This window comes from Ornithorhynchus anatinus, chromosome X3 (genome assembly GCF_004115215.2).
Source record: "Ornithorhynchus anatinus isolate Pmale09 chromosome X3, mOrnAna1.pri.v4, whole genome shotgun sequence".
NCBI classification, from domain to species: domain Eukaryota; kingdom Metazoa; phylum Chordata; class Mammalia; order Monotremata; family Ornithorhynchidae; genus Ornithorhynchus; species Ornithorhynchus anatinus.
In genome coordinates, this window is record NC_041751.1 from 24,719,654 (window position 1) to 24,736,423 (window position 16,770).

General features: G+C 44.9%; 1 protein-coding gene across 1 annotated transcript in view; it reads left to right on the forward strand.

The window, feature by feature from the left end:
• The window catches only part of SNX30 (sorting nexin family member 30), a 118,655-nt gene that overhangs the window by 94,104 nt on the left and 7,781 nt on the right, over positions 1-16,770 (forward strand). Inside the window, exons 7-8 of the mRNA XM_029053778.2 lie at positions 1,573-1,659; positions 14,748-14,900. Of these exons, the coding sequence (XP_028909611.1) occupies positions 1,573-1,659; positions 14,748-14,900 (240 nt within the window). The remainder of the gene's footprint in view (positions 1-1,572; positions 1,660-14,747; positions 14,901-16,770) is intronic.

Here is a 16,770-nt window from a genome sequence, read left to right on the forward strand (position 1 = left end):
GGAGAGGACAGAGTCCGTGAAGCCAAGGTGAGATAAGGTATGGAGGAGGAGGGGATGGTCGACAGTGTCAAAGGCAGCAGAGAGGTCAAGGAGGATCAGAATGGAGTAGGAGCCATTGGATTTGGCAAGAAGGAGGTCATGGGTGACCTTAGAGAGAGCAGTCTCGGTAGAGTGGAGGGGACGGAAGCCAGATTGGAGGGGGTCTAGGAGAGAATGGGAGTTAAGGAATTCTAGGCATCGATTGTAGACGACTCGTTCTAGGATTTTGGAAAGGAAGGGTAGTAGGGAGATAGGACGATAACTGGATGGTAAAGCCCACTTGTTACCAGTAAAGATGAATAGGGTTGACAGGATATTTCTTTCCCAGCCTATTCCAAACTCGGAGAAGAAAACCCTAATCATCAGTGGTATGTATTGAGTGCACACTATGCGCAGAGCACTGTACTAAGTGTTTGAGAGAGTGCAGTACAACAGATTTGGTAGACACGTTCCCTGCCCACAATGAGCTTACAGTTTAGAGGGGGAGACAGACATTAAATGAGAATATATAATTTATAGATATATACGTAAGTGCTGTGGGGTGAATATCAAATGCCCAGAGGTCACAGTTCCAGATGCATGGATGACACAAAAGGAAGAGGGAGCTGGGGAAAAGAGACTTAATCGGGAAAGCCTCTTGGAAGAGATGTGACCTTAATAAGACTTTGAAGTGGGGAGAGTGGCGGTCCAGCCTGTTTGGTTGGGGAGGGAGTTCGAGGCTAGCGGGAGGATGTGGGAAAGAGGTCGGTGGCAAGATAGATGAGGTCAAGGTACAGTGAGTAAGCTGGTGGATCAGGTATGAAGATCCAACAATGGGTCTTCGAATAAATCCTGAAGCAAGAGACTTGGTTAGATTGTTCTTACTAATGGAAAGTGCAGGCATTGTTTAGTTGCATTAAACTTCATCATGGAACGGAGCAGAAAATGCAAAGTAGCTAGGTATTTTTGTCTCTTACCTTGGGTTTACCCTTCAGTCACAAAGACTCCAAAGCTCTCTGTGAACAGCCACCTTAATCCTCACTACAATGCTGAAAGAAGGTAGTAGTCTTTAAAATGGATACTGCTAAGAACAGCTGAGGCAACACACAAATTAGAGATGAACATAGAATCCAGCCTTCATGGTCCCAGGCCTCAGCCATTAAAGCCACACTGACATCCAAAACAAACCATGGACTGAAGGACACTAGAATCCCTGGAGTGTTATAAAATAGATTTTTGTTTGTTAGGTCACTGAAGGCAAAATGTAACATGGAGGATGAGGCAGAAGTATACAATTAAAAAAAAAAGTTACTTCAATGTATCCAATGGCTATATTAAATACATAATAAATATGATTGAACATTATGCCTGCACCAAGAGGGAAGGGAATAATCTGGATTCTGAGTGTGTCTTGTGAAAGTATGGGTAAGAAAGACAAAGTGTATTTCCTTTGCCATGTCGAGTGTTGGGGATTGTGAAGAAATAGAGGGGAAAATGTTCTGGCCCTTGGTAACCTTCCATTCTTTCTTTTATTCCCTTCCTTCTTTCCTGTAGAATGTATTGAAGAAAAGAGACCAAGTTCAAGCAGAATACGAAGCCAAACTGGAAGTGGTTGCTTTGAAAAAGGAAGACCGCCCCAAGGTGAGTACTAGCCACTTTAGGAAAAGGCTGAGTGAAAGATTTGGTTTTTCCAAAAGGATTGATCTCTGCTTCTTCAACTACATGCTAAATTCTTCTTATCAGAGGTTTCATCTTTGAATATGAAGGACAGCTCTTTCTAGATCTGGGTTGGAGAGCTGGGGACTTTTCACCATGGCTGGATTATGTCAAGGGAACTTAATCCTAGTTGGGCTTTGCCAGTACTATTTCAAACGTCTAAAATAAAGCTATAGGTTTCTTCTCCACCTGATTACTGTAGGGTCCCTGGTGGTCATTTGGAATGGGTTTTTTTTTTTTTTGCTGGGGGGTTTGAGGGTGTATATACAGGATGCTTGAAGGACAGGAAGAGGAGACTAATGTCCAAATTATTTCTGACACAATGCTGCCTGCCACTTCTGCTTCTACTTCCTCCTTTTTCCAAAGGAAAAAAAAGTCTGCTGCTCAGGAGTAGTGAGAAGAAGAATTTACTGTGGAACTCAAGCCCCTGTGGCACGTGCACTTATTGATGGGACTTGTACAAACTAAGCCAAATGTCCTTGCCGTTGGGTCAAACTCCAACGGAATCAATATCAGAACCTCATCCCCCAGCCCTTTCCCTCCATCAGATTACATATCCAACAAGGCCAAATAGATCAGGTGTTGAGAACTATCAGTTTGAATACCCAAATGGCAGGCCAGGAGTCCCTAGAACCAGAAATCGGTGGAATCTTTTTTTAATCAGTTTACATGCACTGTGGTGAGATTGGGCTATTGCTATTAATTGTTATTGCAATGTGAGACATACCTGTTTAGATTTGGTCAAAGAAGTTGGTTGTCCCCTTCTGGAGTAATCCTCTTGAGCTCTCGGGGAGTGGTGGAGTTGTGTTGATTGCTTTTATCATTAGCTGTTTGGGGGGCTATCAGGGAGGGGTCTCAATTTCCTCCTGAGCCATCTCCAGCGCTGGTCTTCTCTTAGACTCTCAGATTTTTCTGGGGGCAACTTAATGACTTAATGTATCTTTCAGTTGTGATCTTATAGCTTAATCAGTGGGAGACCCTGAGGTTTTTACAACTGAAGTGGTGGTTTCACTGGGCAGTCTTAAGTAGTGCAAATATGTTGTTTGCTTCTTATCTATGCAGAGTTCCCTGACCCAGCTATTTCTTACACCACTACCGGGCACCCAGACAACAGTCATTCTAAGTACTTATTGACTTCCAGTCCTGTGCTTGCCCTCTCCCTTACTTTCCCCTCCTAGCCTTATCAGGTTGCCTGCAAGAACAAAAGGTGTGAGCTACTACTATTTCGTAATGCCACACATGCATAGAGATCTGTGTGTATCCTCTAAAACTACAAATCTCAGATGTCTAGGCCCAGCCAGAAGAAAATCAAGTGGTCTGGCTGTGTACTCCATACTTGTCTGACTCGGACCAAATCCCATAGTTTTGGCTCCAGTGGGACTATAGATATCTGTATGGGTCTCTACACTCAGAGAAGCAGCGTGGCTCAGTGGAAAGAGCCCGGGCTTGGAAGTCAGAGATCATGGGTTCGAATCCCGACTCTGCCACTTGTCAGCTGTGTAACTGGGCACGCCTCTTAACTTCTCTGGGCCTCAGAGACCTCATCTGTAAAATGGGGATGAAGACTGTGAGCCTCACATGGGACACCCTGATTACCCTGTATCTACCCCAGTGCTTAGAACAGTGCTCTGCACATAGTAAGTGCTTAACAAATACCAACATTATTATTAAGTTTGTTTTCAAACAATGTGTCACAAAGAAACCAGGTTTTCTCTTTTAGCTAGTGCTACACTCATGGCCTCGGGGACACATGGCCAGGTAGCCATTTCTCTAGTAACAGTAATAATGACATGTACCGGGCTTCTCCTGGATGTAATGCACTGCACTTGGTGCTTTGGGGAAATTTCAACAGAGGTACAGGGCATGTTCTGTGCCCACAAAAAGCTTGCAATCTAATAGGGAAGCAGGATCAGCTCTCAGACATGTCTGTTACATATGGTGTGGATACTCAATCTGCTGCCTGAACCTTGGGAAGAGTGATTCATAGTTCTTAGTTAACTCTCCCATATGCCTTGATTTTTTGTTTGTTTTAAATACCATATTCTATTTTGTGTCACCTTCAGTGATAGGTCTAAACTGCCATGGTTGTCAGTGGCAGCACCTAATGTGCATTTCTGGCCATTCTTCCAGGTTTGAGGGAGACAGTTTTGGTTTTCTTGAGGGGGAGAGGGGAAGGGTGTCTGTGTCTGTTCCAGAGTCTGCCCATGCAGGGACAGTGGAGTTAGGAGAGGTTAGGCCAGTGCCAAACATAACAGTGAAGAGTTAAACTGAACTGCCTAGGAGTTTCCCGTGATTGCAGGAGGTGCCGCATGATCCTCTTCTATGATTCTGTAAACAAGCATCACCTGCAGAGTCCAACCTCATTCCATTTTCAAGAGATTAAATGACATGTTGCTATCTGTTCCCATGGCGTAATTGGAATAAGAGAATCATTTAACTCGAAGGTTTCATCGAACCTTTTTACTCTATTACCTCTGAAATGCGAGGGGTCTCATGTACTTGACATGATTGGAAAATAAGAGGTGGTATAGTGTGCTGGGTGGCCAATCCTGTGATGCTTTCACACAGAACCATCTTTACAATCACTGCCTTGATGTTCCCAAAGGCAACTGCTGCTGTGAAAATATTTCTCTAAGGTTGGCTGGCAGTAAAGAAATGACAGAATGAAACAAGTTTTTTAAATTGAAATTTTTATAATGGCCCCAGTGTCAGCAGAATGCTTACCCAGTGCTGTCTTTACATTGGAAACTGTGTCAAATTTTAATGTTCTTACCCACCCTAAATCCCCACCACTTCATACACTCCCCAGGCTCAAAAATAATCTCTAAGAGACCTTGGAAACATGCACTTTCACTTCGGATTCTGGTGGCCTCTGCTGTGGTGGGGTTGGAGGTGGAAGGGGATTTGAAAAAGGAAATTGTGCACAGAGATGTTGGAAGTTAGTCTTTGAGGCAGCATCAGAGGAGCCTGGAGAGTGACAGAAGTGTTAAGTATCACCCCCTAAGATTTACTGCTCTCAACCGAGTTGGCCCAAGCAGAGATGTCACTATCTGTAAGAGATAGTCTCAGATTTGATAGGGGTGTGCCTCTAAGTCATTTCCTAATCCTCCAGAGAACCTATTTTTAATGAGATGCTTTTTACCTTTGTGGATGGTGCCCTAACTCAGTAACCGGAATAGTTTGATTGTGGATGAGTTACGGACAGGGAATATGATGGCTAATTCTGTTGTATTGTACTCTCCCAAGTGCTTAGTACAAGTACAGCACTCTGCACATAGTAAGTGCTCAATCACTGGAACATCTGCTCCCCCTCCCCCCACATCTAAATAATAACCACACTCATGTGAATTAAGATTTAAACCAATGGAGGAAGCTGGCAAGGAAAATATTAACTTGAAAGCTTTACTTCATGGAATCGAGCCATCGTTCAGTGGTATTTATTGAGCACCTATTATGTGCAAGGTTCTGTACTGCACTTGGGAGGGTAGAGTAGAAGAAAAAAGCTTGCTAAATAGAATTCATTGGCACCACTATAGCAGCTAAATCTTTTCATTAAAAGAGCTGGCCTCTTGCACAGGCAGAAATCCCAGGACCCAGCTCAAGTTGACAGGTGAGGAGCCAGCCAAAACCTAGCCTAAAATTTTTCTTTTTCCTTTGAGCGCAATTTGACTTTTTTTTTTTTTTAATTAATAGCCCCTGTTAAATGCTTACTATGTGCCTGCCACCATGCTAAGTGGTAGAGTCGATAGAAGGTGATCAAGTTAGGCGCAGTTCCTGGGGCTCACAGTCTGTCACAGGGAGCAGAATTTAATCCACCCATTTTACAGATGAGGTATCTGAGGCACTGAGAAATTAACTTGCCCAAGGTCACATGGCAGATCAGTTTGGCGGATGCACCGTTGGGTAGAGAAGCAGTGTGGCTCAGTGGAAAGAACCCGGGCTTGGGAGTCAGAGGTCATGGGTTCGAATCCCAGCTCTGCCACTTGTCAGCTGTGTGACTGTGGGCAAGTCACTTAACTTCTCTGCGCCTCAGTTACCTCATCTGTAAAATGGGGATGAAGACTGTGAGCCTCACGTGGGACAACCTGATTACCCTGTATCTACCCCAGCGCTTAGAACAGTGCTCTGCACATACTAAGCGCTGAACAAATACCAACATTGTTATTATTATTAAACCTGAGAATTCCACTGCACATATGAAAGTTCCCAAATTGAGTAACTCCAGGATGAAGAAGGCCTTATCCCGGGGAGGGGGGAACCAGCCGTGTTTGGGGACCTGAGCTGGAGTTGCCTTTCTGTCCAAACTTCCTCCTTCTGATAAAGGGAAAGTTATGACTACGTGACCAGCAGAGGGCAATGTAAAACTTGCTATGCTGAGGAACCCTGTTGGATTCTTAGATAGATGATGCTTATCGATTAATTAGTGATATTTATTGAGCACTTACTGGGTGCAGAGCCTCATGCTAAGTAATAATGTTGGTATTTGTTAAGCGCTTACTACATGCAGAGCACTGTTCTAAGCGCTGGGGTAGATACAGGGTAATCAGGTTGTCCCACGTGAGGCTTGCAGTCTTCATCCCCATTTTACAGATGAGGTGAGGCACAGAGAAGCTAAGTGACTTGCCCACAGTCACACAGCTGACAAGTGGCAGAGCTGGGATTCGAACCCATGACCTCTGACTCCCAAACCCGTGCTCTTTCCACTGAGCCACGCTGCTTCCCTTGACACTAAGCTAAGTGCTTGGGAGGGTACAGTACAATTGGTAGACACGATCCCTGCCCTCAAGGAGCTTATAAAGATAGGAGAAGCAGTGTGGTTTAGTGGATAGAACGCCGAAGGACCTGGGTTCTAATCCTGGCTGTGCCACAGGTCTGCTGTGTGACCTTGGGCAAGCCACTTAACTTTTCTGTGCCTCAGTTACCTCATCTGTAAAATGGGGATAAAGAGTGTGAGCCCCATTTGGGAGAGGGACTGTGTCCAACCTGCTTAACTTGTGGGCACCCCAGGCCTCAGAACAGTGTTTGGCACATAGTAAATTCTTAAGAAGTACCATAATTGTTGTTGTTGTTAGTGGTGGGGTATGTGCAGCTTATTGTGAGCAGGGAATGGGTCTGTTTATTGTTAGATTCTACTCTTCTGAGCGCTTAGTACAGTGCTTTGCACGCAGTAAGCACTCAATAAATAAAATTGAATGATTAAGTGCTGTGATTCTAGGGTGAGTATCGTAGTGCGTAAGGGGTGCAGGACTAAGCGCATAGGTAACACAGAAGGGAGAGTGAATGGGGGAGAAAATGAGGGGTTCGTTTTTTTGGAGGAAATATGATTTCGGCAGTGCTCGAAAAAACTTTCGTTGCCATCTGGCCATTTTATGCCTAGACTCTAAGGCATGAGGCATATCAGCTGGAGAGGGGACCCTGTAACTCCATACTAAGGTGATAGTGTCTCCCATCAGAAACGATCGAGGAACCTCAGTCCTGAGACTTCAGGATGGAGAACCTACGTGGAGGAGTTGATTATAGAGCTAGTGATTTGTGCAGCGCTCCTCATCAGTCAGGTTCCTGTTGGGACATCGGATGTAACAAATGAATAAGCATGCAGGGGTGCAGCCCGGAGCAAAGTGCGCGTGCCATTTTTGACCACGTTAGTCTGCTACAGCAAGAATCGGGACTGGAACTGTGTATTCTGAATTTTCAGATGGGGGCTCTGCCCACTAGACCGGCAAGGCTCACGTGTACTAAACAAAATACTTCACAGGCCAACAGGAGGTGAAGTGAGAAAGGTACTACAACCCCGGGACAGATGGAGACCTCTCTCTGAAGATAGGGAGGGGAAGGGGAGCAAGAGAGAAAGGTGAGAAATGGGTTGAGGGAGAAGGAGGGAGATTGGTTGGCTGTGAAAGCAAGTCTTGCTGGCACAATTACTTGCCTGACCAGTGGGATTGCCATGCTGTTTGGCTAACTCCACCTGGTTGACTCACAGTCAACTTTTGTGATCCTGGCCGATGGGGTGAGTAACTCAGAAAGCACCTCTGGCTTCCTACTCCCTAAGTCCACTCTGTCACCTCTGCTCTTGGCAACTAGGAAAGTAGGGAAAAAGGACGGGATCTAGGAAGCGAAGGAACTCCTGATCGTCCCAGATATTAGCTCAGTAATCCTGATTTGGAGCTGAGGAAGGGAATGGTGTTAGGTGACTGGGAACGAGGGAAAATTTTGGAGTCTGGTTATAAAGGGATTAGAGGAGCAGCATGGCCTAGTGAGAATCAATCAATCATTTATTGAGTATTTACTGCACACAAAGCACTGTATACTAAGCACTTGAGATAGTACAGTATAACAGATTGGGTAGACATGTTCCCTGCCTACGATGAGTATAAAGTCTAGATGTAGGCCAGGCATTAATATAAATTACAGCTATGTACATAAATGCCGAGGGTGCAAATCTGAAGTGATAGGGAGATGCAGAAGAAGCAGCGTGGCTCAGTGGAAAGAGCACGGACTTTGGAGTCAGAGGTCGTGGGTTCGAATCCCGGCTCTGCCACTTGTCAGCTGTGTGACTTTGGGCAAGTCACTTAACTTCTCGGTGCCTCCAGTTACCTCATCTGTAAAATGGGGATTAAGACTGTGAGCCCCACGTGGGACAACCTGATTCCCCTGTGTCTACCCCAGTGCTTAGAACAGTGCTCGGCACATAGTAAGCGCTAAACAAATACCAACATTATTATTATTAGAAGGGAAAGGGAGTAGAGGAAAAGAGGGCTTAGTCAAGGAAGGCCACTTGGAGGAGATGTGATTTTTAATAAAGCTTTGAAGATGGGGAGAGTGATGTCAGATCTGAAGGGAGAGGGAGCTTCAGGCCAGAGGCAGGGTGTGTACAAGGGGTCAACAGCAAGATAGATGAGATTGAGGTACAGTGATGAGGTTGGTATTAGAGGTATAAAGTGAGCTTGCTGGGTTATAGTAAATCAGTGAGGTAAAATAAGAGGCGGCTAGATGACTGAATACTTTAAAACGATTGGTAAGGATTTTCTGTTTTTGCGGAAGCGAGCGGGCAACGGAGGTTCTTCAGGAGCGGGGAAATGTGGATGGAACTTTTTTTTTGTCGAAAAATGGCAGCAGAATGAAGTGTGGACTGGAGTGGGGAAATACAGGAGGCAGGGAGGTCAGCAAGGAGGCTGATGCAGTAGTAAAAGTGGGATAGGATAAATGCTTGGATTAACGTGGAAGCAGTTTCAGTGGAGAGGAAGGGGTGGATTTTAGCAATCTTGTGAAGGTTTAACTGACAGGATTTAGTGACATATTGAATATGTGGGTTGAATGAGAGAGAGGAGTCAAGGATAAGCATGGCATGGTGGAAAGAGCACAGGCCTGGGGCGGAGGGGTATGGTAGTTGGGGGGTGGGGGGGGGGGGGGGGGCGCACTCGGGAAGAATCAGTCATGCAATTGTCACTTCCCCCTGTGCTGGGAAAGTGGGAGTTGTCTGCAGCGATTGGCTGAGAAGTGGTAATGGCTATTCATTCATTCAGTTGCATTTGAGTGCTTACTGTGTGCAGAGCACTGTACTAAATCCTTGGGAGAGAACAATATGACAATAAACAGACACATTTTAAGTAGGAACGAAGTGAGGGGGCCATTTCCTAAGAACAGTCCTGGCTACCTCAACCTTTCTCTACTTGAGGTAACAAGCACAGTGCCAAATGTTTTATTCTGGGGCTCGATTTCACAGTTTTAACCCAGGATTACCACATCCTTCAGATATGTCCTAAAGTCAAGCACATCCCCTAAATTTTTTTTTTTATTTTTTAGAATAAATGGGAAGGAATTAGGTAGAATCATGCAATGATGGAAGTTTTTAAGGCCCAAGCCAGTTAGATATTGGAGAAATTCAGAGGAGAAATACCCAGAAGGATACTTAAATCTGTACATAGTGTCCCCATGAGTGCTGCAGCCAGAGGCTAAAAGGGGCAATTTAAAGAGACTGTGTTCCCTTGAAAATTTGGCCCTGACGCATCTTTTCGCTTCTCCTCTCCCTCCCTCTCCACTCTCCCCCCACCCCGCCCTTTGTTTTTTTTGGAATTGACAGGCAAAATCTTGAAGACAAGGTCTCCCCTTCTCTCCCCCAACCTCTCCACTAGTAGAATCAGGCTGCAGGACTATGTGCTGGAAGTAGTGTAGGTTGTGCGGGGAGATGGGGAGAGCTGTCCAAACCCCATGGATTCTTTAAGACACATTCTTTGAGAGGCAGCATGGTCTAGTAGAGCACAGGCCTAGGAGTCAGAAGGACCTGGGTTCTAATCCTGACTCTGCCACTTGTCTTCTGTGTGACCTTGCTCAAGTCTCTTAACTTCTCTGTGCCTCAGTTCCCTCATCTGTACAATGGTGATTAAGACTGAAAGCCCCATGAGGGATATGGACTGTGTCCACCCTGATTAGCTTGTATCTACTCCAGTGTTTAGTACAGTGCCTGTCACCTAGTAAGTGCTTAACAGATACCATAAAAAAAATCAAAACCCTTGGGCAGTGCTCTAGGAGGGATTGAGATCGACATAAAGAATGTTCTCACCATGAGGTATTAGACATTGCATCTCCTTTCTCTAGTAAATCTTTAAGAGTGTCTTCTCAATCTGGAATGACTTAATTGAGCAGACTAAGCCCTCCTTTCCTCTTCTCCCCGTCCCAGCTCCACAGCACTTATGTACATATCTGTAATTCATTTATATGAATGTCTGGCTCCCCCTCTAGACTCTAAGCTCGTTGTGGAAGAAATGTGTCTTATTGCTATATTGCACTCTCCCAAGCACTCACTACAGTGCTCTGCACACAAGCGCTCGGTAAATACGATTGACTAGTGTATGTGCTGGAAGTTGAGGGATACCAAGCTGTCCTGCCTGGCACATCAGCTTCTAGCCTTTGCCTCCTGCACTCCTGCCCCAGGGTCTTGCCTGTCCCTTACTGCTTCAACTTGAACAGCAGGGGTACCTTTTGGGATACCAGGATCTCAGAGAAATGGTAGCCACCTCAAGGTGGGCATACACCCCTTCCACTTTCTTGACACAGCCACGAAAGGTCTAGCTATATAGCCATCTTACATGTTCAGAGATGATGCTACTAGTGATAAGAGCCTATCCATGCATGTCAGTCAGTCATATTTATCGAGTGCTTACTATGTATCCCCTAGAGATACTGCTGGGAAAGAGTTGAAGTAGGGGGAATGGAAGGGGAGATTTTAAGGAGATCATGCCCGATGGTGTCAATTTTCCCAATAAAGTAGGTGGCTAGGTCATTAGGGGCAAGGTTTGAGGAATGCAGGGGGACGGGGTTGGATGCATGTGAGAGTGGCTGAAGAGATGGATGTGAAATCCGTACCCCCTCCCATGTTGTTTACGAGAAAGGAAAAGTCCTTGTTCAACTAGTGGGCTTGTTCATGTGTACCAACTCTGTTATTGTACTCTCCCAAGTGCTTAGTACAGTGCTGTGCACATAGTAAGCACTCAAAAAATACGATTGAGTCCAACACTCTTCCAATTTCTACCCATCAGGCTGCCTTAAGTACCAATACCTGAGTGCCTCACCTGTAAAATGGGGATTAAGACTGTGAGCCCCACGTGGGACAAACTTATTACCCCGGTGCATAGAACAGTGCTTAGCATATAGTAAGTGCTTAAATACCATCATTATAATTATTATTATTACCAGTGATTCATCAGATTTCTTCCCTCCCCTTTCATCTGGAGGTGGCTTTTTTTTCATAATCAAGAATGGGTAGAAGAAGCACTGTGCTAAATACCCATTGAGACTCCATTAACTATGGTGCTTCTGGTACCAAGTGCTTTTTCTAGAGGATGCCGAAGTCGTTGAGCAACACGGGAAATGATAGGTTCTCTAATTTTTCTTGGAATTAAAAAGAAAATAATCAGGAAACCATCCAGCCTTTGAGGGGAGAGGGGGGAAAGCTCTGTCCTCTCTTGCTTTGCCCTTTGAAGAGAGGGAATACTCAGAGTGCAAGACAAGGCTTGAGACTTATACAAATAGTGAAAGGAACTATGTGGCTGAGGTTTCTCATTTGCTCTCTATAAGGGCTGCATTGGTGAGAGAGGGAGCCATAACAGATTGGGGTTGTGTTTTATATTGCCATCACTGGATTTGGGCATTTTAATTATGTGAATGGGAAAAAAATCATGGCCAACTTAACTCACTGGGCTAAAGGAAATTGAAATAGCCTATTACGGTTCTTCCTCATTTCTAAACCAATATTGGGGAAACCTGTAGTTGTGGAGAGATGTTGAAGTGCCAAGAATTTCATCTACTTTAAAGCCTTTGGAAAAGCTGCTATGGTGTGTGCTGGATATTGTTATTTTAATGAATGCAGTCTCTTCCTTTCTAGGAGCATATGCTCTAAAATGAACATATTGACATCAAGAGCTCAGAACAGTGACCAGTGAATATCAATCAGTACATAAGGCAGATACTTTGAAGTCGATGTTTGTGTAGTGAAGAATGTGTGAGAAGCACATGTCAGGCTAGGAGTGGTCAGGAACTTTGCCATCTCATTCCCAGTTGGTTAGGGCAAGAGTCAAGCAGGAAGGAAGTTTTCATTTCAAGAGTGCTTGGATGCACTGAAGGAGTGACATGTAAGAGAAAGGAGAGAGTCAACAGAACCCTGGCTTTGTACAAAATCTCCTGATTGTTGCATGAATGGCAACAACTGCTTATTTGGTAAAGGTGGGAGAAGTGTATGCCCTATTTTCTCCTAATACAGAACTGGTTTAGAGCCAGGAAATTTCCCACAGCTGCTGAAATGAGTGAGCCAGATGTAGCTGGACCCAAATAGGAACCGGTTCATACCCACTATGTTAGACACATGAACCTGAGGACACCAGGCTTTGCTGCTCAACCTTGGCACCGGGCCAGTTTGCCAAGATGGCAGCCTGCAGAAAAGGCCAGCTGTAAGAGGTGAAACTAAGACACTCCCTCCTGCGATTTGCTGATGTAAACAAGTGTTAGAGGTGCAGCAGCAAAGCAAAAGAGGGGGATTTTTTCTTTTCCCCAATAGAGAAAAGTCAGTAGAGTTCCCCTTGTGGGAAATGGGCATATTTCCTTCATTGTGGGGCTTGGGGAAGCTTTATTTCCCCCATGATTGACTTGCACTTTTGTTGCTTTTCTTTCTCTCTGTCTGACTAAGCCTCCTAGTTACATCTTCCACAATGGGCAGCCTTCTTCTTCCCCTCACCATCCAGTTCCTACCACACCCGACCTTTTTAATTGACATCGCATGACATGCTCTCGCCTGAGTCCTGAAATGGTTGCCTTTCTTAGGCCTCCCTATCCTGAGTGAGGCAGGCTTTTCAACCCTTTCAGAACTGAGCAAGATGTGCTCTGGGTTGGGCTCATCCCATTCATTCATTCATTCATTCATTCATTCATTCCTTCCTTCGTATTTATTGAATGCTTACTGTGTGCAGAGCACTGTACTAACCGCTTGGAAAGTACAATACAGTAAATAAAGAGAGACAATCCGTGCCCACAACGGGCTCACAGTCTAGAGGGATGTGAGTGCTTGCAAAGTTGATCCTGACAGGCTAAATCTTCTCCCACGGACTCAGACCTCTGAGCTCTGCTGGGTCATTTTGAATGGAGGGTTTTGAGAGGCCCCATGCTTGAGGGTAAATCTGGTGTTGGCCTGGGCAACTAGACAATTGCCTGGGGGCCACAACTGTAGGAAAAACTAGTCCCTGAGCTGGCCAGGAGTTGCTCCTGGCCATGGTGGCTTGATTTCACAACTGGGTCAAGGGTCGTGGCCTAGGAGAGCTTACCTGAGCCTGGCTTCTGCCTGCAGCTTCACTCGATCCTTTCCTACCAAAGGCATTGGGGACTCTCCGGGGGAGAGCCTCACTGCTGGTTCTTAATCCTCGTCCCCTTCCTTGATAGCACAGGTCCCACAACACTCTCTCTGGCCAGGTTTGTGATAGCTTAACCTCGGAGCCCTGCGGATGGGGAGAGGAAGGGGTTCTGAATTTAAAATGGATCCTTCTCTGTATTTTATTGATTTAGTGCCTCAGAAAGGAAACTCACCCCATCACACATGCAGCCCTCGTCCCAGAACACAAAGACCAGACTATTAGTGTTGATGATGCAATGTGTACAGACGCTTCCATTTATAGATCAGAGCATGAGAAGTGAGGTTGTTATTTGGTAGGGATGCAGGCTTGGGCAGGCGGTTACTTGACCCAGCTCTTTTCATGACTGACTTTTGGTTCTTTCTATTTGATCATCCATGTGGTGAGCAGAGAGCTCACTCCTTGCCTATTTTAAGGACAAGGGTAGCTATTTAGGCCTCTGGCTTCAGTTATACTAGGAGGAGAAAGCTCATCAACAGGAAAGCAGTGAACCTTTACAAAGTGTTCCCTTCTTGGGGAAATGACTTCCAAAAAACAAACAGGAAAATGTACAAGTAAACACACATTTTTCTGTGCATTTTGATTGTTTTCTTTTACCTTAAGAGGGCAGTTAATCAGAGATCCCCAAACCAAGGCAAAATTGATCATGAGCTACTTGGATCAGAGTACAAGGTAAATATTGACCTTATCTGTTTCTGTGAAGTATCAGAACATTAAACTCCATTGCTTTCAGGTCTCCACTCCACTCATTTTTGAAGAATAAATTCTCTCTTGATTGGGCACCAGGAGAAGAAAGAGGATTTGGGGAGTATGGCTCTCGTATGGCACTTTATCTTGTTATTCTAACCTTTCCTTTATGAGCAGAAAATTTGTAGGAGATGAGAAACCAGTTATTCCAAATATCTTGTATGTGTCCAATTTCTTCTGCCCTTACCCCCCTCAACACACCTCTCTAGCTCACTTGCTCTCCCCTCCTCCTTCATTCTCACCCATCTCTCTCCCTTCCACCTCCCTTTTTCTTCTTCTGCTCTCTTGCATGTTCCCACCTCTCTTCCACAGTTCTTTCTCTCCCCACTATATTTTCCTGAAAAAAAATTCCCATTTGTATTTTTCTTCCAGGTACCAACTGATGTTGAAAAGTGCCAGGATCGAGTTGAATGTTTCAATGCTGACTTGAAAGCAGATATGGAAAGATGGCAGAACAACAAAAGGCAGGATTTTCGGCAGCTGCTTATGGGAATGGCTGACAAAAACATCCAATATTATGAGAAGGTAACGAATGCACCGTAGCCCTATAACAGGACTGTGACTATATTATTAATAAGAAACTGCTAGTTAATGGGGCTTAAATGGTCCCAGGAAAAAGCTGGGTTCTCCACTCTGTAAGATAGTGGAAAATGTTACACACTTCCTTTCTGCACGCCTACCAAGGAAAGGTATTTGAGCTGAGGAGATCTTATGAGAGTGCCTTCTTTCACCCTCCCCTTTCCCTTTCTGGTAACTACTGTGTTCTGAAAGGAGCACTCATCAAAAGCATGTGATATGGTCGGATTCTTTGGCTGGGTCAGGTGAATCTTAAATGGTCATTTAGAGTTTGGACAGTGGGTCTTGTCCATTTTCACCAGTAGGTCTAGGTGGTTGCTTGTACTACAGTGCAAATGTCTATACTTTACCAGTCCAATTGTAAATGATGTTGGTATTTGTTAAGCGCTTACCATGTGCAGAGCACTGTTCTAAGCGCTGGAGTAGATACAGGGTAATCAGGTTGTCCCACATGAGGCTCAGATGAGGTAACTGAGGCACAGAGAAGTGAAGTGACTTGCCCACAGTCACACAGCTGACAAGTGGCAGAGTTGGAATTCGAACCCATGACCTCTGACTCCCAAGCCTAAGCTCTTTCCACTGAGCCACGCTGCTTCTCATAATCATGCAGAGTAGAGATGTTTGGGAAGAGTGCTCATTTACACACATCATTTGCAGAAGCAGTGTCTCTACCGCATACATTTATCAGTCAGCATTTTGGCGTGGTGGGGCGTGGGGGAATGGGGAGTCCTACATCTTAGTAGGGACCTCTTTCAGGGAGCTTCCTTCCAGCATTCAGATAGGTTACAGTAAAGCCCTAAATGAGCTTGCAAGATTTGGGATTATTGGGGCCATGCTTGGCTCTTCCAGACTGGCAGTGCTCAGGCAAGGTTAAAGAAGGCAACAGTTGCATGATGTCCCCTTAGGTGAGAGAAGGCCAGCAGCTCAATTTGATTTGATTCCTCTCCCTTCTGGTTTTTCTCTACCCTATGCCAGAGAATGACTCAGTTCATTTAATAAGCATCCTAACAGGTAGCAGAAGTTGGCAGTTCAGAAATTAGACTTTGCCCTGCTTGTTTTTTTAACATGTTTGAACTCATAACCACTGAGTGCATAGTGAACTTTGACTACTGATATCTAGTATAAGGTGATGGGATTTCACTATTTTTACTGGGATTTGAAACTTCCTCTGTGGTGGTCCACTTATGCATATGCTTAGTAAAAAATGGCCAGGTAAGTTAGCCCTGCAACAGTTATTTCATCCAGGAAAATATGTACGGTTTGGGGGGCGGGGGGAAGGATGAGGTTTCAAGTTTATAAGTATGGAGAATGACTGAGATGTTGAATAGCTAGCAGTATTGTGTGATCATCCCATGATCTCCTGCATTGAGAGCATTTGTCGTGCCCTAATGTTGGGCCAAGAATCTTGTTTAACTTAATTATAAATCATGGGTTCTTATCCCGACTCTGCCAGTTTTCAGCTGTGACTTTGGGCCAGTCACTTAACTTCTCTGTGCCCTAGTTATCTCATCTGTAAAATGGGGATTAAGATTGTGAGCCCCACGTGATAACCCTGCACCTATCCCAGTGCTTAGAACAGTGTTTTGCACACAGCGCTTAACAAATACCATCATTATTATTATTGTTTGTGTTTACTATGTGTCAATCACTGTTCTAAGTGCTGGGATACATAGAAATTAAGGTTAGTTTCTGTGCCACATGGGGCACAGAGAAGTGAAGTTACTTGCCTAAGGTCACACAGCAGACAAGTGACGGAGCTGGGATTAGAACCCACATCCTTCTGACTCCCAGGCCTGTGTTCTATCCACTAGAAGATACA